General features: G+C 40.9%; 1 protein-coding gene across 3 annotated transcripts in view; it reads left to right on the plus strand.

Annotated features, from left to right (window-relative positions):
• Positions 1-23,043, plus strand: part of AASS (aminoadipate-semialdehyde synthase) — a 243,251-nt gene that overhangs the window by 149,525 nt on the left and 70,683 nt on the right. For all 3 annotated transcript variants that reach the window (XM_073619794.1, XM_073619795.1, XM_073619796.1), the window contains 6 exons: positions 8,055-8,231; positions 15,521-15,605; positions 16,162-16,229; positions 19,183-19,329; positions 20,455-20,533; positions 20,604-20,731. In XM_073619794.1, the coding sequence (XP_073475895.1) occupies positions 8,055-8,231; positions 15,521-15,605; positions 16,162-16,229; positions 19,183-19,329; positions 20,455-20,533; positions 20,604-20,731 (684 nt within the window). The remainder of the gene's footprint in view (positions 1-8,054; positions 8,232-15,520; positions 15,606-16,161; positions 16,230-19,182; positions 19,330-20,454; positions 20,534-20,603; positions 20,732-23,043) is intronic.

Below are 23,043 nucleotides of genomic sequence, written 5' to 3' on the forward strand. Positions count from 1 at the left end.
TGAAGTTAAAGACTGTCACTGTATTATATCCTCATATGGTTGAGGATTATCATCACACATGATTGAAGCTTGTCACTGACTTTTTTCTTTTTTGGACATCACACGTCCAAGTTCCTCTGTTTATAGACATCACATGTCATAATAGAGGACTGCTTGGAGTATTTTTGAGCACATCATTTATTATTCATGTTTTTTGTACTCATATTTGTTATGGTTTATATGATCACATAAGCGCTGCACATTTCACCCAATTTGTCATTTTTGCAAATTTATCCACTGCTGTGCTGGCTGCTTTATTTTTTTTTTTTTTTAACTTCTTTTATAGTCGGCGCGCTATATATTTGTTTATAATTTACAGTCTTGTTACACCATGCCAAATGGCTCAAGGTAACCATTGGCCAGGCTTATAGGTTAGCTGGAAAAGAGGTTCCTATTGATATAAAAGCACACTCTACTAGGACTATGGCGGTTTCTCAAGCGGAAAGGGCTGGAGTGCCGCCAGAGCAAATTTGCAAAGCAGCAATGTGGTCCAGTTTTGCCACCTTTGTAAAACATTACAGGGTGGACCTGGTGTTGGCGAATGAGCAAGCCTTTGGGTGAAAGGTTTTGCAGGCCTTAGTCCCACCCTAAGTGGCAAGTGCTCGTCTATCCTCTTAGTGTGGCTGTCCTGAAAGACAGGGAGGGGAAATTAAAGTTACACTTACCAGTAATGTCTTTTCCAGTAGCCTTTCAGGACAGCACTAGTTACCCACTCAAAATTTATGAGCGGTCTTGAGGAAGACCTGAATGCAGGCACGATAGTAATATGTGATGGTATGTTATTAATGTGTTCTTGTGTCTCCCCAGCTGGCCGGAGTTGCTCTTAGAAAAAACTGAAGTCCGGCAGGGGGAAGGGAAAATTTATGGGCTGGCGCAGTGTTTCCTAAGGAAGGGGGAGGAGCCAAGGTCTCTCATTGTGGCTGTCCTGAAAGGCTACTCGAAAAGATGTTACCGATGAGTGTAACTTTTTAATTTTATTTACATACCTACCTTTCTCTGAGCAATTTAATAAAAAGCCTTCACTAGCTAGTCAACATTGGGTTCAGTCCAAAATACGTAGTACAAACACAGCCCTTCCTCCTTTTTTTTTTTCTCCTGGGAATGTCTGATCATACATCAGTACCATGTTCAAGTGCTGGTGTCATACACATGAAGCAAGTAACATTTTGCGTGTGCTATACTGTAAATTGATTACAGATGGAATCCTCACCAAAATGTTTGCCTTAGGCCTCTTAGACATGATACTCCCTGTTTGAGCATCTACTTTTTTTTTTGTATGTATTTGCGCACTTTTCTCGTTGTGCACATATGCAAATAGCATTTGTGCGCATGAGGTGTAAATTACTGACCAAAAAAGCAGATTTTTCAAAATTTTTTTTTTTATTACTAAAGAATGCACAGCACTTGTTTACGAGCCTGTGTGCATAGGCACATTACAATTAACTGCTTCCGGACTGCCTAGTATGGCATCTAAGAGTCATTAGATCCCCATTGTTGTTTGTGTTAATTAACTCTGCTATTGTGATAATGTTGATTGGGTTTTCTGAGCTACAAGACGGCCAGTCTGGCCTAAAGGTCATGTCTGAGTCATCTAGGCTGTCTAAAGGGATTAGTTAATTAGCCCATGGTAATTAGGTTAATTAGGTTACAGGTGTATTGTTAGAGTAATATGAGGAGGAGGTCTGCACCTCCTCTTTCACTGTATAAAAGAGACTGTATTCCTGTCAATAAAGAGAGATTCCTGGTTGAACTTACATACAGCCTGCCTTGTGTTTGTTCTGAGCTACACAACTGGATTAGAACGGCACATAGCTGTAGTTCTAGTCTCGGAGCATCGGATGACCGAACCATCAGATGTTGTGATCTGCAATCTGATTCTATAGCTGCAGAGGAGTGTTGGAGAGTGGAACCGAGCGAGCAAGGGGCTCGTTACAGGAGGAAAATGGAGATCTTGTGCAGGAACACGGATCAGTTTTCCTCCACTCACCACATTCCCCCCACAGTTTGAAAGCACTCCCTAGGAACACACTTTAAGCCTTTGCCCTCCCCTGATGTTAACCACTTCCCTTTCAGTGTCATTTTATACATTGACCGTGCAATTTTTTTTTTATAGCACTGATCACTGTATGATGTCACTGGTCCCCAAAAAGTGTCAGTGTCAGATTTGTCTGCTGCAATGTCGCAGTCCTGCTAAAAATTGCTGATCGCCGCCATTACTCAGTAAAAAAAATCAAATAAAAATGCCATAAAAATTTCCCATTGTTTGTAGACGCGATAACTTTTGCACAAACCAATCAATATACAGTTGTGCTCATAAGTTTGCATACCTGGTATACCCTGAATTTATGATTTCTTGACCATTTTTTCAGAGAATATGATCGATAACACATTTCAGGACAATGATAAAACGTTTCTTTTACTCATTAGTGTTTGGCTGAAGCCATTTATTATCAATCAACTGTGTTTACTCTTTTTAAATAATAATCACAACAAAACTACCCGAATAACTCTGATCAAAAGTTTACATACCACTGGTGATTTTGCCCTGATAACATGCACACAAGTTTACACAAATGGTTTGAATGGGTATTAAAGGTAACCATCCTCACCTTTGATCTGTTTGCTTGTAATGTGTGTGTGTGTGTGTGTGTGTGTGTGTGTGTGTGTATGTATAAAAGGCCAATGTGTTTCTGGACTGGTCTGTTTCTGACAGACCCTTGCATCTTTCATCCAGTGCTGCACTGACATTTCTGGATTCTGAGTCATGGGGGAAGCAAAAGAATCGTCAAAGGATCTGCGGAAAAAGGTAGTTGAACTGTATAAAACAGGAAAGGGATATGAAAAGATGCAAAATAATAGTATATGTAAACAGTACAGGTAAACATACACTACAAACAGCGCTATTGTTGAGCAAAAAATATATAAATATCATGCGGCCAACTACGCACAAAAATGATTACACAGAGAGGTACAGAGTCTGTGAGGTGATCAGGAAAATGTCATAAGTGATTAATACAGCTGAATCACAGTGTGCACCTTCCACCGGTCAGTCGGATATCGCCCTATGAAAAGATATCAAGGGAAATGAGAATGCCAAATTAGCAGTGTTCAAACTCTAATCAAGAAGGGGAAAATGATGGGTTCTGTTGAAACCCAAACCACAGTCAGGTAGACAAGTAAAATTTTAGCCACAACTGCCAGGAAAATTGTTTGGGATGCAAAGAAAAACCCACAAATAACTTCAGGTGAAATACAGGACTCTCTGAAAACTTTGTGGTGTGGCTGTTTCAAGATGCACAATACGGAGGCACTAAGAAAGATGGGCTGCATGGTCGAGTCGCCAGAAGAAAACCATTACTACGCAATTGCCACAAAGTATCCGCTTACAATACGCCAAACTGCACAGAGACAAGCCTCAAACCTTCTGGCACCAAAGTCATTTAGTGATGAGACCAAAATTGAGCTTTTTGGCCACAACGATAAACACTGCATTGGACAGGAAAAGGAGCAAAAATGCAGCAGAAAAAGCAGCAAAGACATGGTTTTTCATTTCTGCACCAACCATCTTTCCCACCAGTCCACCTCTAATAATTTTTTCGCTCACATAGCCCCAATATTGTTTCACTTGATTGATTCACTCAACACTGATGTTTCCCATGTTTACACAGGAATGCTCGGTGTGCCTGGATCCGCCTAGAGCGTTGTCTGTGATAGGTGACGCCGCTCAACATGCCCACTCAGCTTCCGATACTGATGCCCTCGGGTGGCTCGCGGTCCGACACTGTGCAGTAAATGCGCATATACCTGTAAGTCAGTGATGGCGAACCTTGGCACCCCAGATGTTTTGGAGCTACATTTCCCATGATCCTCAGCTACACTGCAGATTGCATGAGTATCGTGGGAAATGTAGTTCCAAAACATCTGGGGTTGTCAAGGTTCGTCATCACTGCTGTAAGTGATCTTGTTTCAAATGAAAAGTGGGGGGGGGGGTGTTTCTCTCTATCCAAGCTATTTTACTTAGTTATTTTACTCTCCCATTGCAGATACATCACATGTCTGCTCTTGAAGAGCGGCTTAAGCCGCAAAACGCGTCAAGCTACCAGATGTCGATTACCTCAGTTACACGCCCACTGAGATATTTGCCCATGTATACAATTTTTATTGTTGCAGGATCAGAAAGACCATAGACCGTGCAGATGCTATTTTTCAATTGTGTATACCCTATCATGAATATTGGTGACTCTTAATCTTATCAAGTGATTAATGTTTACAAATATGTTACTACCAGATATTATGGTTTTAGAAATTGGCACCATGGAAGTGTGCATTTCTTTGTATATGGAATTCAATGTATGTAAACATGTATCTATTGTAGTATTAAATATTTTTACTATCCACCACTCTCCATTTTGTCACCATGAGCTTCATATAAAGTCCCATCCTTTTTGTTGCATCTTTGCTGCATTTTTTGCTCCTTTTCCTCACAATGATAGGGGTGGAGGCACATGACCATACCTGGCCATGGCTCATGTAAAGTCCCCCAATCCCCCCCCCCCCCCCCCTTTTTTATGATATACATTTGGAGAAGAGTCAACACAGCTGGATCACTGATGTTTTGGGGATGTGTGAGCTACACAGGCACAGGAAATTTGGTCACAATTTATGGCAGATGAATGTTATGGCAAGATGAATGTAGTATGTTATCAAAAAATACTGGAGGAACATTTGTATTCATCAGCCAGGAAGCTGCGCATGGGATGTACTTGGACATTCCAACATGACAATAATCCAAAACACAAGGCCAAGTCGACCTGTCATTGGCTACATCAGAATAAAGTGAAGGTTCTGGAGTGGCCATCTCAGTCTCCTGACCTCAATATCATTGAGCCACTCTGGGGAGATCTCAAACGTGCAGTTCATGCAAAACAGCCCAAGAATTTACAGGAACTGGAGGCTTTTTGCCAAGAGGAATGGGCAGCTTTACCATATGAGAAGATAAAGAGCCTCATCCACAAATACCACAAAAGACTTCAAGCTGTCATTAATGTTAAAGTGGGCAATCCATGGTAAGAACGGAGGTATGTAAAGTTTTTAGCAGGGTCATTTGGGTAGTTTCTGTTGCGATTATGATTTTAAAAAGAGTAAACCCAGTTGATTGATAATATATGGCTTCAGCCAAACGCTAACCATGAGGGAAATTTTTTTGTGTTATTCATATTCTCTGAAAATGGCCAAGAAATCATAAATTCTGGCAGGGTATATAAACTTATGAGCACAACTGTATGCTTATTGGGATTTTTTTGACCAAAAACATGTATACACCGGCCTAAATTGATTAATTTTATTTGATATGTTTTATAACAAAGTAAAAAAAAATAGTGTTTAATTTTTATTTTATTTTTTTTTTAATTGATGATCCTTTTTTTTTTTTTTTTTTTTTTTTGTTTCTAGCGCAAAAAATAAAAACCGCAGAGGCGATCAAATGCCACCAAAAGAAAGCTCTATTTGTGGGAGAAAAAAGGACATTGATTTTATTTGGGTACAGCGTCGCATGACTGCACAATTGTCAGTTAAAATAACGCAGTGCCGTATCGCAAAAAAATGGCCTGGCCATTAAGGGGGTAAAACCTTCTGGGGCTGAAGTGGTTACAGAAAAAAAACTAAAGACCTAAAGCACCGTTTTGCAGCTTTTCAGACAGGATTGTGATATAATATTATGCATGAGACTCCCTTGTCATAGGCAGGTAGCTTGATATAAGCTGCCTGCACCTGCTGTCACTTATGCTGTTTCTCGAATATGCAAAAAAAAAAATAGCATTTTACTTATTTTTTTCTGAAAAGGTGAATTTATTCTTTAAGTAGTTTGTGAAAAATGTAACCTTTTTCGTTATTCTTGATTTAGTTGTGAACGATTTACCTAATTGATGTTTTCGGTGTCTCTGATTCTATGGGGGCACCTGAGAGAGGTTAATTTTTTTTTAGCTTTGTTTTTTATGAACAATTTTTTTTATACATATTTGAATTAATAAAGTGTATTGATTTAACTTATGTGTTCTTGTTGGCACCTTAAAAGTCAATCTTGTTTCCTTTTTAATCGATTACTCTGAGAATGTTGCCAATTAAGATTGCATTAAGAAAAATAAATGTAGCATGGATAAGCCAGCCTCAGAAAAGATGTATATTGATGCTATTATTGTCATTGGATCATAATATATGCCTAAATGTTTAAATGATTATCTCATTGTGGCTCTTACATTATCATGAAGTGCTTTGAGTAATTGGTTCCTGTGTATAGTAAAGAAAAAGTGATCATTGGGGGTCAGGTAATTATCCGTTTGCTTTTAGGGTGAATGGGTCAACTGAATATGCTATTGGTACAACTTTTATACATCGTTTTGACCCATTTAGAGGGAAAAAAAACATATTTGAATGCTTTTTTTCTTGGTTTTGGTTCAGCATTTAAAGTGATTGTAAATGATCACCTTGTAAAACAACCCATTCAGTTTTAAAATCGAGATGAAAGGCAAAACATTTCTGTATACATAAAAATAAAATGCCTTTTTTTTTTTTTTTTTTTTTTAATGATCACATTCCATCTGCTCTCAGCTACATAAGAGCCGGGGGGAGGAAAAACAGCAGCACACTGAGCTGCAGCGTGTCAGGAAAAGTCTGATCATTGGAGGAGAGCACACTGAGTTCCCAGCATAGCTAAAGAACTGACCATGGTGTGGTCAGTTTTTAATAGGAAACCAGAGCGGCTGGCAGCTACACATCAGGGATTTCACACAAAGGAAGCAATACAAAGAGAACAGGATACTTTCTCATACAAGTACATGGTACAGCAGCCACTTATCGGGAATATGAAGTGTTGGGGTAAAAAAACGTTTTAATTCTAGTTTGCTTATGCAGCATATTGGCTCAGATTTCTGGCCCAAGCCCCTTCTCTGTAATTTAATTCTAAGTTTTCTTACTAATAGGCCCCAGAAAGTTAAAATTGGTGATCCGTGTTAATCAAAGCTGTCCATTAAGCTCTGCTACAAATTTTTTTTTGTAATCGTGGGCCCCCTGCAGGTTTATACCATGAAGTTCTAGTATGCCCTGCATACTAGCATGTTATGACATACTTGCCTATCATGGCATGCCATCCAAAGCTGCTTGGGCGCTTCCATCATCTTCTGGTCTTTCTTCTGTGTACACTTTGGCTGCTTGAATGGCTGGGCTGTGATGTCACTCCTGTACATATACGCAGGAGTCGCTTCATCATGGCACAGAGTGGGTGCTGTAAATGTACTCTGAGCTGCAGATGCGTGGCTCGGTGTACATTACCCCTGACAAGCAAGAGGACCATTTGGGTCACTTCTGTCACAAAAACCCTGTCTGTCAGCAGATTTTTAAATGTTTGAGTTTAAAACTTCATTTATACGGAGTTCCACAAGAATGCATATTGGGACCTAATCTGTTTACCTTGTATATCCCCTTGTCTACCAAGGTACATTTATAAAGTCCTGGTATTGATGGGGTTAAAGCAAACTCATGGCTGCTACTTCAACAATGAGCTTAATTTTGTTTTTTAAACCCAGTGATGGGCTTTTAGGTAAAAGTGATTTGGCATGCTTTTGATCACTTTTACGGGGCTTTAAAGGTGGTGGTTCTCAGACTTTCTTGTTCCTCTGGGGTAAGCAGATGTGGGAACATGTTACCCATAGGAACACTAATCATTATCTAAGTTTTTTTAGATGTATTTGCCTTCTGCTGAGCTTGTTTACTTGTGTGGGAAACCGTACTTCCTTTTTTTTCATAGTGGCTTTGAGCCAATTATTCATTGTTGTGGGTTATATCTCTTTTTACACTGTTTAGTGCAATATTCTTGTATGCAGGTGATGTTCATTGGCCCGCTTTGGTTAATTAAACTTCGTTGAGATTTTTTAAATGTTTACTCTGGCAGTAAATACATTTTTTTTTTAAAACTCTTAATCACATTCCTATTTTTTTTCTATGCTTTTCATTTTTCGTAGGACTACATAAAAGCTGGAGGAGTTATTCAGGAAGACATCTCTGAGGCATCTCTAATTGTGGGTGTTAAGCGACCACCAGAAGACAAGCTCATTCCCAAAAAGACCTATGCTTTCTTTTCGCATACTATAAAAGCCCAAGAGGCAAATATGTCATTACTGGATGAAATTCTCAAACTGGTATGTAGCAAAAGAAAATGTATTCAACGGTTTTGTGAACTGGAAGGTCCATATTTAGCTTTACTTTTATTTGTCAGTGTATAAACCGGATTCGTCTACATAGAGAACATTCCACTTTTTATAGAGAACATTTCCAGGAATGTGCTGCAGTTGTTGAATACTCTCTTTTAAAGTGTTTGTTGCCCTAAAAAAAAAAAAAAAAAAGGATCCTGTTTGTTTAAAGCATCTTATACAGTGCTTGTGCTGTGTAATTTGGCCCTTCCTATCACCTGAAATACCTGGTTGATCCTGCCTGGTTCTGCCCTCCCCTCTGTAGACTGACCATGGTTTATCATGGCTGCTGAGCCCTGACACTGGGGTCATTTTATGTGCCTCGGTCATCCGCTCTCTTCTCTGTCCTCCCTCCCTCTCCTTGCCTGTCAGCTCTTATCAGTGCCGCTCTGTCCCCTTCCCCGCTGCTATAAAAACAATATGATGTTAATACAATAGCCACTGTTAGATAACAACATGTGCCCTAGTGTCTGTGCTCTATAAAAAAGATGACGATTTCTACCTTATTTCAGAGCAGTGCTCACGTGACTGCTCTCTCCTCGCCTCCCCTCCTCCCGGCTGACGTCATCAGGACCTCTCGGCCCTGTAGCTATCAGACTGGGAGAGGAGAGCGGCGAGCAGTCACATGAGCGCTGGGAGATGCTCTGAAATAAGGTAGAAATCATCATATTTTTAAAAAGCACAGACACTGGGGCACATTTTATCTAACAGAGAGGATTATATTAACATCACATCGTGGCTTTACAACCATTTTAGGAGGGCGTGTTAGGATGCCAAAATCCTGACACAACCGAGGCCTTTACAAGATTTTGAGGCATCCATTTCCCAAATCCCAGAATTGGTGTTTAGTGTGTGATGTTGGTAAGGTGTGCGCTGCCTTGGAATTTGCCCCACTTCTGATGAACGCCAATGGAACCCCTCTGTGCTTGGTGAGAGACTTGGCTCCCTTTCATTTTGGATAGACTAAGATAGTTTTACCTCCTGTAATGTTTTGGGGGTTTTTTTTGCCTGTCCCATAACCAAAATAGGAAGTGAGAGGAAATATCTCTAAAGTTGTCACCAGTGTCCACATTGACTTTATTACTGTTCTGAGGACAACTCAAAATTTAGGATTTTCTTTCTTTCAGTTTTGATGATAATGGTAAACAAGACAAATAGAGAGGGTGAATATCCCAAATGTAAGTACATATAGTACATACATATACTACGTCAAATTTAGACAGGGGCCAATTAACCTACCAGCATGTATTTGGAATGTGGGAGAAAACCTGAGTACCTACAGGAAACCCACTAAAGAACATACAAACTCCATGCAGGTAGTGTCCTGGTTGGGAATGAACAAAGGACCCTAAAGCTGCTAACCACTAAGTCACTGCGCAACTGTTTTTCAGTTTGCAGGATTCAATTCTGGCTGTCATTGGACTTATATTAATTAACCACTTCCGCTTCAGAAGATTTTACTCCTTAATGACCAAACCATTTTTTGCGATTCAGCCCTGCACTACTTTGGGTACGGTGTTACATGACTGCACAATTACCAGTTAAACTAAATTTGTTATTTATTCCCCCACAAACAGAGCTTTCTTTTGGTGTTATCACCACTGTTTTTTGTTTATAGCACAAAAAAAAGAAAAGGACCAACAATTTTGAAAAAAAATATTTTTTACTTTCTGCTATAAAACATATCCGATAAAAAAAAAAAAAAATTATAAAATCAAATTTCTTCATAAATTTAGGCCAATGTGTATTCTGCTACATATTTGTTTTGTAAAAAAAAATCCCAATAAGCGTGTATTGATTGGTTTGCACAAAAGTTTATGGCGTCTACAAACTATGGTATATGTACTGGAATATTTTTTTTTTTTTATGCCATTAATGGCAGCGATCAGCGTCTTATAGCGGGACTGCAATATTGTGGCGGGCATTCTGACCCTTTGTGGGAACCATTGACATTAATACAGTGATCAGTGTTAAAAATATGCGCTGTCACTTAGAGCTGCATGATTAATCATTTAAAAAATTGTGATCTCGACTCAACCCCTCACAATCTTCATCTTGCATTTTCTCAATTCAGTGCAGAGAGTTCTCTGCTCACAGCTGACAGCTGTAGGGGAAAAAAAACAGGCAGCCTGCCAAGTTTATCACAACATTGTCAGTGCTTGGAGATAACTATAAACAAAGTATAATTTTAGTTCTTTTAGATCAAAGGAATGAACTTTGGTCTGTAAATGAGGTCAGTTTACCACTTAAAGACTAAGCCTTTTTCTGACACTTGTTGCTTACAAGTTAAAATCAGTATTGTTTTGCTAGAAAATTACTTAGAACCTCCAAACATTATATTTATTTTTTTAGCAGAGACCACAGAGAATAAAATTGCGGTTGCAATTTTTCAAACACAGTTTTTTTTGGGGGCTGCCTGCCCCCTGCTGGACTTCATATGCCGACCAGTCAGTATAACAGAACCTCTTTCCGGCTGTCATTCTGCATACGGCGGGCAGGAAGTGGTTAAAGAATTAAAAACTAAACAGTAAAGTTGGCCATTTTTATTTTTTTTGTATAATGTGAAAGATGTTACGCCGTGAGAATCGTGATCTTTATTCTAAGCAAAAAAATTGATTCTCATTTTAGCCAGAATCATGCAGCTCTACTGTCACTGTACTAATGAAACTGGCTAGAAAGGGGCTAAACATCTAGGGGCGATCAAGGGGTTATATGTGTGCTTAACGTGTTAATGTGTGTGCTGTATACTGTTTTTATGATGCAATGTGCTTAGTACTCCCTGCTTCGGTAATTATGGGAGCCGATCGGCGGGTGCTGGCAACCTATCAGCGGCTGGCACCTGCTGATTGGCTTGTGCTGCAGCAAATTGCAGCACAGCCAAGACGGCAGGCGCGGCCCATACCCTGACGCTGGATCTTGTACGAGGTACGTGATCCAGTGCATAGCAGTATATGTACGGTGTGCAGTCTGGAAGGTGTTAAATAACAGTTTATTGTTCACTTGTGTGAGTGGCATGAACCTCCTACAGTGAAAAAGCAGCAGACAAAACATGTGTTGGAATAACTGCATAATATGTTATAAGGTGCGCTATCCCTTTAAATCATGACAATAACCCATTCAGTTATAGTGCAACAAACATACATATGCGTAAATACTAATAAATCCAGTGAAACAAAATTCTGTGTAAAGTCCATAAAAAGCATTCCGTGGTCTGTGAAACTACCAGATGTGTGAATCCACAGCACACTAGTGACCCCAGCCTTAGCGCACGACACCTCAAGTAGTTATAAACCACCTGCTTACCAGAGCAAAAGACTTCTAAGAATGTGAGGTCAAAAAAGCTTGCAGTGTGAAGCATTTGGCAGTGACGCCATCACGCATGGCCACCAGTTGGAGTGGCGTGCGATCTTACAGTTTTATGTAGTGTTTTGTATATCACATTGTAATAAATTCCTCCTATGCCAAGCTGTGTTTTACCACCACTTAGAGCTGCGCGATTAATCGTTAAAGAATCGAGATCGAGAGTCAACTCTCCTCACAATCTTAAAATAGCTTTTTCCCGATTCCTATGTAGCAAGTGCAGAGAGTTCTCTGCTCATTTCTAACAGCTGACAGAAAATGAATTAAAAATTCTAGCAGCCTGCCAAGTTTTATCACAACATCGCTTAGACCGAGATAAAGCGAAACCTTGCATCTGCTGTTTTTGGGTCAAAGGAATGAACTTTGGTCTGTGAATGACGTCAGTTTAGCCACTTAAAGAGAAGTATGGGTTTGGGTTTTTTTCCTCCATTATACTTACTTAGGTGAATGCAGCATCAGTCCCCCGGCGCCTCTGCACTGAGTGATCGAACATCGCCGATGGCTCGGTTCTCACAGCTTCCCAAGCAGAGAGCTATTGACTGTCAATCAGCCTCCTTCTCACTCACTGGAGCGCTGAGGTATGGAGGGGCGGGGAGCGGCTGTCTCAGGCTCTAAGCGGCTCACTGAGATGGGCATCACTCCAGCCACCTGGCATATTCAGGCTCCCATTGTCGGGATGATGCAGCGCCTGGACTGATTTCTTTGATGTCAGCAGAGAGTAGACTTCAGTCCACTCTCTGCTGAAAACAGGTCAGAGGAGTGCAAAACTAATTGCACTCCTGTGACCCAAAGGAGAAGTGCAGCCAAATGAGCTCAGGCTGGACTTCTCCTTTTTAACCACTTCCCGCCCGACCACAAATGGGCACTGATTGGCACCATTATATTTCAGTTATGCCCAGCAATGCCACCCATTAGTGTCATCAGTGCCACCTGTCAGTGCCCATCTGTGCCCATCCGTGCCACCTATCAGTGCCACCCATAAGTACCAATCAATGCCACCTATGAGTGCCCATCAGTGCCGTCTATGAGTGCCCATCAGTGCCGCATACCATTGCCACCTATTAGTGCCCATCATCAGTGCCATTTCATTGGTGCCCATCAGTGCCACCGTATGAGTGCCCGTCAGTGCAGCCATATCAGTGCCCATCTATGTGTGTGTGTGTGTGTGTGTGTGTATATATGTATATGTGTATATGTGTGTGTATATATGTGTGTATATATATATATATATATATATATATATATATATATATATATATATATATATATAAAATTACAGTGGGGACGGAAAATATTCAGACCCCCTTAAATTTTTCACTCTGTTACATTGCAGCCTTAAGTTCATTTTTTTTCCACATTAATGTACACACAGCACCCCATATTGACAGAAAAACACAGAACTGTTGACATTTTTGCAGATTTATTTAAAAAGAAAAACTGAAATATCACATGGTCCTAAGTATTCAGACCCTTTGCTGTGACACTTATATATTTAACTCAGGTGCTGTCCATTTCTTCTGATCATCCTTAAGATGGTTCTACACCTTCATTTGAGTCCAGCTGTGTTTGATTATACTGATTGGACTGGATTAGGAAAGCCACACACCTGTCTATATAAGACCTTACAGCTCACAGTGCATGTCAGAGCAAATGAGAATCATGAGGTCAAAGGAACTGCCTGAAGAGCTCAGAGACAGAATTGTGGCAAGGCACAGATCTGGCCAAGGTTACAAAAAAATTTCTGATGCACTTAAGGTTCCTAAGAGCACAGTGGCCTCCATAATCCTTAAATGGAAGACGTTTGGGACGATCAGAACCATTCCTACAGCTGGCCGTCCGGCCATACTGAGCTATCGGGGGAGAAGAGCCTTGGCGAGAGGTAAAGAAGAACCCAAAGATCACTGTGGCTGAGCTCCAGAGTTGCAGTCGGGAGATGAGAGAAAGTTGCAGAAAGTCAACCATCACTGCAGCCCTCCACCAGTCGGGGCCTTATGGCAGAGTGGCCTGACGGAAGCCTCTCCTCAGTGCAAGACACATGAAAGCCCGCATGGAGTTTGCTAAAAAACACCTGAAGGACTCCAAGATGGTGAGAAATAAGATTCTCTGGTCTGATGAGACCAAGAAGTTGGCCTTAATTCTAAGCGGTAATACAGTCCCAACAGTGAAGCATGGTGGTGGCAGCATCATGCTGTGGGGGTGTTTTTCAGCTGCAGGGACAGGATGACTGGTTGCAATCGAGGGAAAGATGAATGCAGCCAAGTACAGGGATATCCTGAACGAAAACCTTCTCCAGAGTGCTCAGGACCTCAGACTGGGCCGAAGGTTTACCTTCCAACAAGACAATGACCCTAAGCACACAGCTAAAATAAGGAAGTAGTGGCTTCACAACCAACTCCGTGACTGTTCTTGAATGGCCCAGCCAGAGCCCTGACTTAAACCCAATTGAGCATCTCTGGAGAGACCTAAAAATGGCTGTCCACCAACGTTTACCATCCAACCTGAAAGAACTGGAGAGGATCTGCAAGGACGAATGGCAGAGGATCCCCAAATCCAGGTGTGAAAAACTTGTTGCATCTTTCCCAAAAAGACTCATGGCTGTATTAGATCAAAAGGGTGCTTCTACTAAATACTGAGCAAAGGGTCTGAATACTTAGGACCATGTGATATTTCAGTTTTTCTTTTTTAATAAATCTGCAAAAATGTCAACAATTCTGTGTTTTTCTGTCAATATGGGGTGCTGTGTGTACATTAATGAGGGAAAAAAATTAACTTAAATGATTTTAGCAAATGGTTGCAATATAACAGAGTGAAAAATTTAAGGGGGTCTGAATACTTTCCGTCCCCAGTGTGTGTGTGTGTGTATATGTATGTATATATATATATATATATATATATATATATATATATATATATATATATATATATATATACACAGAGACCCTAGAGAATAAAATGGTGGTATGTCACGCTGTATTTGCGCAGTGGTCTTTCAAATGCAATTTTTTGGGGGAAAAAAATACACTTTAATGAATTAAACAAAACTGTAAAGTTAGCCCAATTTTTTTGTATAATGTGAAAGATGATGTTGCACTGCGAGAATCGTGATCTTTTTATTCTAAGCAAAAAAATTCTCGTTTTAGCCAGAATCGTGCAGCTCGAACACCACTGTATTTTGTGGAGTGGTGGAGAGCTGCCATTTTTAGGAACCCAAAGTGGATAAGACTGATTGCCATCTCTGATTCTGGGAGAAGTGGTGCTTTTTGCCTTTACTCATTGCAAGCATTTTTGACCTCACATTCTTAGAGGTCTTTTGCTCTGTAAGCAGGTGGTGTGTTACTATTTGAGATGTCTGTGCACTGAAACTAGGATCGCACATCTGGTTGTTTCCAGGATCACAGAATGTTTTTTATGGACTTTATACAGAATTGTGTTTTATTAGATTTATAAGCATTTTTGCACATGTATGTTTGCACTGTAACGGAACGTGTTATTGTAATGATTTACATGGATAGCGCACCTAATAAAATTTTATATAGACTCACACCTGTCATCTCTTCTTCAGCACTGCCCATCTCCTTCTGGTATCTCACAGCACATCACCCTTTTTAGAGAGACACATTCTTGGAATGCTGGGAGGTATAGTTTACTTAGTCAGTTCTGGCACTTCCAGATAGAAAAGGAAAGTGCCAGATAACCCTGCTCACATCCGACATCAATCCGATGCGGATAGCGGCATAACAATCCTATATTGCAGTAGCTATAGGAGTGAGCACCGCTATATGAAGTTATACTGCAGAGTACTGAGCTGTTGCGTGTATAATATGGAATGTAGACACAGAACTTATTTGTACTTTTAACTGTACTCTTTGTTTTTAAAGGAAATTCGACTGATTGATTATGAGAAAATGATGGATCACAGAGGAACCAGAGTAGTGGCATTTGGACAATGGGCTGGTGTAGCAGGTAATTTAGAGTAACTTGTTTGTTTATAACGTAAGATGAAAGTTATCTGATTACTTGTGATGACTATTTACAGAACATACATTACAAACAATTCTTCAAATTAGTCATTTTCTTTGTGCAAGTCTGTCTTTGTTTTTTTTGTTTTTTTTTTGCTTTTTTAATTTTTATAAAGGTTTTTTATGTGGGTTTTTAGAAAAGTACAGAACTGTGTATCAATGCTACATTTAGCTTTGTTTTCTAGTTCTATTTTTTTTTTCTATTGATGAAAATGATTACAAAGCTAGCAGAAAATGTAATGTCTTTTAGTTATGATTTGAACGGTATAATAACTGCATGTATATGCGGGATCCTTTACCAGCTGCGTGTGTGAGCAGCATCCTCTATGGGTGCCAGTGATCTTGTTTACTGGTTTTCAATTATACAGACTATGGCACCCATATAGTTAGCGCTGCACTGCTAACCTTTCTCATTGACCGCTGCTTAAATTACTGTATTATATACAATGTTGCCTAACTACTATGTATAATACTTATTTTCTTACATTCCATTCATTCAGGAATGATCAACATGTTGCATGGTTTAGGGCTTCGATTCCTTGCATTGGGACATCACACCCCGTTTATGGTAAGGTTTTGTCTCCTGTCCGATTTATAATCCTGTTGCTTCTGTACTTAGTCTTGGAAACTGTAAGAGCTCATTCACACCAGGCAGACTGCACTGATTATCTTGGCACAGGCAACGTTCAGAGAACACTTTAATTCAAAGCATTTTCTGATTGGATGAGGTGGAAAAGGCAGGGCAGTGACATCACAATCTTCAACCAGAGAATGCCTTGCATTCATTAAGAAAACAAAATGCAAGGCGTTCTGTAAATGGTGCCTCTGCTGGTGTCTTGCCGAGAAAGTTCTCCTGGCGGATAAGGACCCCCCTCTACTGTGCAGGCGCAGCGCTTGCGCAGTAGGAACAGCAAGGGATTTGCCGAAAAGAGCCGAAGCTGAACACCTGAGTCAGCTGTACACGGCGCCTGCTCACTACATTCTACCCTATGTCCACGTTAAAGCCCCACCATCCAAGTGGACATACAGTTAGAATAATAATATGCCGAGCGCAGCGAGGCCGTGCCCGAAGCGTGGCAGGCGTAGCGAGCCCGCGAGGGGCCTGTTACAAACTCTTTTTTTATTAAAATTGTCTTCGCATGCAGGCGCCGTGTACAGCTGACTCTGGTGTTCAGCTTTGGCTCTTTTCGGCGGCTCACTTGTTGTTCCTATTGCGCAAGCACTGCGCCTGCGCAGTAGAGAGGGGTCCTTATCCGCCAAGGGGAACTTTCTCGGCAGAACACCGGACCCAGAAGCTAACAGTGATCACAGTTTCGACAGTGGCAGTGCCAAGCACAATGGTTTCCAGCTTACACAGTGGTTGGCCATGTCTGGCACATACATACTTTTGGTCCTAGCTGGACCACTGAAACTGTGCAAAAAAAAAAGTTATATCCAATTATCTACACCTCAGCTTTACAGCTTCTTCTGTTGCTTTGCCTACTGTTTTGACTATCAGTAGTGGGATTATCTAGTTTCAATGGCACATGCATACTTCCATGAGGCCATGCTGGACCATTGTATTTATGCCAAAAAAAGCCATACCCAAACTTCAGCTTTAAAGCTGAACAAAAAAAGCATAGCCATGTTCCTGACCACATGTTTTCTCTAAGGCCTAATTCACACGAGCACACTGATCAGTACACCCGTGCAGAGGGTTGTGTTTACCTTCCCAAGGTTGTCCATGCAGCCAGTCTGTTTAAATCATTGACAGGAGGAGGACTGCGTGGATCTTCATGCACATTTCTGAGTTTACATCTGTACAGAATCGACGCATTGCTCTGAACGCATTCTGTCTGCAGTCATGCATTGGTCCCACAGAGATGTACAAGCAGCGATGTTTATGAAGATATGTAAAGCCATCCACCTGCTTTTAATTTAAACAGGCTGGCTGGACACATTACCTGCACTGGTAAACATGACTCTCTGCATTGGTGTACTGATTAGTGCATCTGTGTGAAGGAGGCCTTAATTTGACTAGACTTGACTGTATGTATTTCCACTCTATACTTAAATATTTGCCGGGAATTCCTCTTTAACCATTTGCCGACCAGCTCACGTGCATTTACTGCAGCAGGTCACCACTCCTGCGCAAACCGACATACCTGTAGGTCGGAGCGTGCATGTGAGTTTGCTGTGAGCCGTGGGAGCGTGCCCGCGATCATTATGCACAGAATGGGGAACTGCCTTTTGTAAACAAGGCTATTCCCCGTTCTGCCAGATGACATGTCAGATCTTCTGTTCCCAGTGATGGAGAACAGTGATCTGTCATGTCCCAGTAAGCCCATCCCCCCCCACAGTTAGAATACACCCAGGAAACACTTAACCCCTTGATCGCCCCCTAGTGTTAACCCCTTCCCCGCCAGTGTCATTTATACATTGATCAGTGCATTTTTATAGCGCTGATCAATGTAATAATGTCACTGGTCCTCAAAAAGTGTAACTTGGGGTCAGATTTGTCCGCCACAATGTCGCAGTACTGCTAAAAATTAGATCTTGGTTTGCGCAAACCAATCGATATACACTTATTTTTTATTTTTTACCAAAAATATGTAGAATACATATTGGCCTAAATTTCTGAAGAAATTTGTTTTTTTTACATTTTTTTTTTTTTGGATAATGTATTCTAGCAAAAAGCAAAAAAATGTTTTTTTTTTCAAAATTGTCGCTCTTTCTTTTTTAGTTTTATAGCGCAAAAACTAAAAACCGCAGGGGTGATCAAGTACCACCAAAAGAAAGCTCTATTGGTGGGGAAAAAAAGGACATAAAATTTCTTTGGGTACGTCGCATCACCGCGCAGTTGTCGGTTAAAGTGACGCAGTGCCGTATCACAAAAAAAAGCCTCCTGGTCATTAAGGGGGCAAATCCTTCTGGGGCTGAAGTGGTTAAGGAACCAAAGTTAAATAATGATAATGCAATGTATAAAATACTAATAACATTTTGGTTACATAAACAAATAAGGTGTAAAGAAATGCATACTTGTTTTCTCTTGGGGCCGGTTCACACAGGGGCGACTTGTCAGGCGACCTAGTCGCCTGACAAGTCGCCTCCCATTCTGTGCTACGGAACAGTTCTAATAGGAGCGACACAAGTCGCTCCGACTTAGAAAAAGGTTCCTGTACTACTTTGGGGGCGACTTGCATAGACTTCTATACAGAAGTCGTCTTGCAAGTCGCCCCGGCAGTCGTGTGCAGGTCGCCTCGGTGAGGCGACCTGCAAGTCGTGCCGCGTCTAGTGTGAACCGGCACTTAGGCTTATTACACCCGTTACAATCTGAACATACAATCTCTGTACAACTTTTAGATCTACCAAAACTTTGTAATATGGCCTACCTAAACTATTCAATTAAATTAAATCCACTGTGGAAGGCTCTTGTATTACAGACTTGTTGATCGATCTAAAGTAGATTGTAGTGTGTGTGTGTATGTGGCCAATGGTGCCAATAATGACATTTACAAATGTATTTATTTATTTTTTTTTAGCACATTGGAATGGCCCACAACTACAGAAACAGCAGCCAAGCAGTTCAAGCCGTAAGGGATGCAGGATATGAAATCGCTCTAGGCTTAACGCCGAAATCTATTGGACCTCTGACCTTTGTGTTTACAGGCACTGGCAATGTATCGAAGGTAAGACAAAAATTAATATTGAAAACCAAACGCAGGCTACAGCCATTCAACAGGTTTCTTTCAAAGACACTTCGTCAAGGCGCCCATTTTGACAAATTGGATGGACAGAGTGCAGGTTGGGATACTAGTGTTTTGTAAGACAAGTAGTGTTATAATTGATACTTGTAAACTCCACCTTGTATGTAGTAAAAGTGACTTTGACGTGGTGTAAATTAACTACCGTGATGAAGTAGTAGTACTTTAGGGTGCCTTCAAACATCTGTATTAGGCTTTTAAATCACTTTAAATGCCTTTTGGCTTCTAGGCCTGGGTTAAAGTTGAAATTTAGCCCACCCTCGTAATTGGTAAGCCATGGTTCCTGGCATTCAGATGTCAAATGGAAGATTTTCTTGTGGATGACAGGATCATTTGGGAGATAATCAAGGCTCTGTGTTCAGCCTGGGCCTAGGACTTAAAGCATAAGTTCACATTTCATAACATCTTACCCATATTCGGGGTGTAACATGTAACGTTATGAATGCACCGACCCCCACACCTCTCCAATCCCCTTTGTGCCAGCTAGCAGGGGTTCTTCTCCTGCCAGCTGTCAAAATTTTTTTTAAACGTGGCCGTGCTGGGCTCCGTCCACCTGGCCACGTCACTCATACACAGCGCTCTGTGAATAGAAAACTGCAAGGTCCAGCAGCCTTTGCGGCTAGTAGTTTTCCATGAACTATCACGGCGCTGTGAGAGCCGTGGAAGTTCATTCATTCTTCCTGTCGGCATGTATCGGCTACGGTACGAGGAAGCAGATACACTGACAGGTCTGCAGGAGACCTGCATGACATCAGCGATCTGCTGATCGCTGGTGCAATGCTATACAGGCCCTTGCAACAAAAAATAAATAAAATAAAATGTTTATATTTTTACCTGCAAAAAATGTGCATTTTAATATTTTTTCTGAAAAGGTGAAATTATCCTTCAAAGAATTCCACAGACAAATAGGAATTGATTAAAAAAGTTAGGAAATGCCTGCAATTCAGCTATGTTCATACCTTAGGCACATTTTTGTTGGGCCATGTTCACTGGAAATTATCTGGAAACATAGATTTCTGGTTTATATATCTCCTTTATTTTGATTTTTAGGGTGCACAAGAAATGTTTAATGAACTTCCCTCAGAGTTTGTTGAACCTCATGAACTTAAAGAAGTTTCTAAGACTGGAGGTAATGTGACTCGCTTCAAAACATGTTATGTAAGCACTTTCTATGACTTACGCTCTATTGTTCCCTTTAGATCTCAGGAAAGTTTATGGAACTGTATTAAGCCGTCATCACCACCTTGTACGGAAAACTGATGGAGTGTATGATCCTTTAGAGTATGAAAAGAACCCTGAATTGTACACATCTCGGTTCAACACAGATGTAAGTAACTTACACAAGTGCAAAAGGTTTTTTACTTTCACAAATATAATTAAAACCTCTTCTCCACTTGTGGCCTGATTAGGATAAATAGGACCGAGTAGTCAGACCATTGCTGATCAACTGTTTTATATCTGCTGTAAGGGCCACTTGAATATTCAGGACTGTATACCAATTTTTGCTCTAGAACAGAGCCAGGCTTAAAAGACCATTAAAAACATAAGGGGAGATTAAATACAACATTTGCAACACATTTTTGGTGTGTGTACATAGGTTTTCAAATAGTTCTTATTTATGACATTTACTGTATGGTGATATTGTTGGGACAAATTCATAAACTGGGGCGGCACAGTGGTGTAGTGGGTAGCACTCTCGCCTAGCAGTAAAAAAGGGTCGTTGGTTCGAATCCCAACCACGACACTATCTGCCTGGAGTTTGCATGTTCTCCATGTGCCTGCGTGGGCTTCCTCCGGGTACTCCGGTTTCCTCCCACACTCCAAAGACATGCTAGTAGGTTAATTGGCTTCTTTCTAAATTGGCCCTAGTATATGAATGTGTGTTAGGGACCTTAGGTTGTAAGCTCCTTGAGGGTAGGGACTGATGTGAATGTACAATGTATATGTAAATCGCTGCGTAAATTGAGGGCGCTATATAAGTACCAATAATAATAAAGAAATAACACCATACAGTAGTGATGATCAGGTAAATAAGACCTCTTCCATGTTGGAGTAAATTGTTGATTGTATCGCACATAAATATTTTGCCACATCATTGATACAATTCTGTGATAATATTTGATATATCTCCATTACTCTCCTAACTTCTCCAAATAGCTTCTCCTGTTCCTCACACTATCACAAGACAGATTTCTAAAAAGTATCTGACACTCTTTATGAATTCCTGTTCCTGAGAATAAACCATCATAGAACCAGAAAAGGCGAGGCAGCTTCAAACTATCAAGCCATCTTACAGCAGCTTTGGAATTCAGAATGTTGAATAGTGTGGTTTGGAGGTTCTGTGACTATCCTATGACCTTCTCATTAGGTCACAAATGGAAAGTGTTTCTATTGAAAATACCTTTAACCACTTCCCGCCTGCCATATAGCAAAATGACTGCCGGGAAGTGGTTTCATTATCCTGACTGGGCGTCGTATGACGTCCAGCAGGATAAGCCGCGATCGCAGCGATCTGTGGTGTGTCAGTCTGACATACCGCATCTCTGATTGAGGTAAAGGGCCTCGGACGGAGGCTCTTTATCACGTGATCCAATCACAGCTGATCACAGTGTAAACAGGAAAAGCTGTGTATTGGCTTTTCCTCTACTCACACTGACAGACGCAAGTAGAGGAAAGCTGATTGGCTGCTATCCTGACGGGGGAAGGGGGGGTGTGCACTATCAATGCAGCCCCCCCCCCCCGAGGATGCCCACCCATGGCCAGTAGGGATGACCACCAGGTGAGCCCACCAGGGATGGCAATCATTGCCCATTAGGGATGGCACTCTGTGCCCATCAGCGTTGCCTGCCAACGCCTCTGATCAGTACTGCTATCAGTGGTGCTCATTAGTGCCACCTATCAGGGCCGCCTATGAGTTCCCATCACTGCATATAAGTGCTGATCAGTGCAGCCTCATCAGTGCCCATCAGTGAAGGAGAAAACGTACTTATTTACAAAGTTTTGTAACAAACGAAGAAAAACTTTTTTTTTCAAAATTTTCGGACTTTTTTTATTTGTAGCGCAAAAAATAAAAACCCCAGAGGTGATCAAATGCTGCCAAAAGAAAGCTCTATTTGTGTGAAAAAAAATATGAAAATTTTGTTTTGGTACAAGGTTGCATGACCATGCAAATGTGATAGCGCTGAAAGGTGGTCTGGGCAGGAAGGTGTATAAATGCTCTGTATTGAAGTGGTTAAAGAAAAGGTATAGCACATATTTGAGTAGTTATTGTAGTGTTTACCAAATTTTCATGCGGAAAGTATTTACAGCACTTCACTTTTTCCACATTATGTTATATCTTTTCATGTGACAAAACTGAACAAATGACACTTTGCTACAATTCAAGGTAGTGAGTGTACAGCTTGTATAAGAGTGTAAATTTTCTGTCCCCTCAAAATAACTCAACACACAGCCATTAATGTCTAAACCGCTGGCAACAAAAGTGAGTACACCCCTAAATTTAATTGTCCAAATTGGGCCCAAAGTGTCAATATTTTGTGTGGCCACCATTATTTTCCAGAACTGCCTGAACCCTCTTGGGCATGGAGTTTACCAGAGCTTCACAGGTTGCCACTGGAGTCCTCATCCACTCCTCCATGA

Source organism: Aquarana catesbeiana, linkage group LG03 (genome assembly GCF_042186555.1).
Source record: "Aquarana catesbeiana isolate 2022-GZ linkage group LG03, ASM4218655v1, whole genome shotgun sequence".
Lineage (NCBI taxonomy): Eukaryota > Metazoa > Chordata > Amphibia > Anura > Ranidae > Aquarana > Aquarana catesbeiana.